The 1,412-nt window shown below is 39.9% G+C and overlaps 1 protein-coding gene across 1 annotated transcript; it reads right to left on the bottom strand.

Moving 5' to 3' along the window:
• Positions 1-321: 321 nt before the first annotated feature.
• On the bottom strand, positions 322-1,209 carry LOC131027412 (dirigent protein 23). Its single transcript, XM_057957459.2, has one exon. The coding sequence runs from the start codon at positions 1,078-1,080 to the stop codon at positions 529-531; it is 552 nt and encodes a 183-aa protein (XP_057813442.2). The 5' UTR covers positions 1,081-1,209; the 3' UTR covers positions 322-528.
• Positions 1,210-1,412: the final 203 nt, after the last annotated feature.

Below are 1,412 nucleotides of genomic sequence, written 5' to 3'. Positions count from 1 at the left end.
TTCAACTAAGAACAATATACACTCTACAAGATACTACATATATGACCCTTAGAAGATAAAAAGAAGATTGACTATGTGCAATATTACAAATAAAACTCTAAAATATTAATACTTCTTACTACATATATAAATAATATATTTGAATTGTCATACAATTTAAATAGAATTTTTTACATTATATTTAAATTAACTACCATATTACTTTTGGTATACGATAAATTGTTGTATGAACATTTGGATCACAATTTGTGATCCAATAACAAGATGATGGATCACCAAAATATTGATGCAAAAACTTATCTTACACAATTGAATCCATAATTGACACATCATAATACCCTGTCATTTACATTTATTTATATATTCCAAATAAGGTGCCCACCATACATTGAATGCAATAACCAGTGATATGTCTATCGTCTTGTCACAATAAAATCACCAAACGTAGGAATGCAATCTCCAACCTGTTTGTCGTACAGGATGAAACGAACCAGATTAATCCCTTTGGCAGAGGGTAATTAACTTATCCTAGTAATGAATTACGGTAACATTGTAATGGACGACTGCATTGCCAGAGTGGAGATCGAAGGAGTGAGTGTGGGCGAGACAATACCCTCGAGCCAGCCTGAATTTCCCGCTTCCTCCCACAATTGCCATCTCTCTAACCTCCTTAAACACGGCGTTGTGACCCACCACGGCGAGTGTACTGCCGTTGAACTTCCCGGCCTGAAAAACATAGGTGACCGCCATTAGCAGATGAAGTTCCTCTTGGCTGGCAGAGGCGTACAAACCCTGAGCTCTGCCCACCAATTTGGAGGTGGGCTCAGGCCCTTCCGTCAATGGGTCGTCCATCACAATTACTGCTCCAAATAAAGTGGCCGAAGTTTTGGTGGATGGAGCAGACGCCACCTCCACGGCCGTCACGCCTTGTCCCGAAACTCTGTCATGGAAATAAAACTGCAAATTGCTTACTTTCTCCTTTCCTAGTTTCAACTGGGCTGCCGTCTCAGTCGCTTGCAAAGCACAGATGAGAATTGTGACGGCCACTGCAAATACCCAAAATTGTGGATGAATCCCCATTATCTCCCAAATGCTGTGGGGCAGAAAGATCGGATACTATTTTAACGAGTGGATGGGCTCTGGCACCTGCTATTGTCTCTACCCTAAGTAATTTAATATTTGCCTTTGTTCGATCACCAACACTTTTTGGTTGTATTAAATTAGACTTTTGTTTGCTACTGGTTGATCACACTGTACTTCGCTTTGAGGACCATGGATTGCTATAAGTGTTTTAATTGACGACTAGTTCTCGTTCAAACTTCTTTTAATGCTTCAACTGAAATTAATGTAAGTAGTTGTCCAATTTGATTTGAGTTGGGGAGGAGTTTTAATGGCCGCACCGGCGTAGCTTG

This window comes from Cryptomeria japonica, chromosome 1 (assembly GCF_030272615.1).
Source record: "Cryptomeria japonica chromosome 1, Sugi_1.0, whole genome shotgun sequence".
Taxonomy (NCBI): Eukaryota; Viridiplantae; Streptophyta; class Pinopsida; order Cupressales; family Cupressaceae; genus Cryptomeria; species Cryptomeria japonica.
Note: the sequence above shows the minus strand (reverse complement) of the source record. Positions and strands in the feature narration are given on the sequence as shown.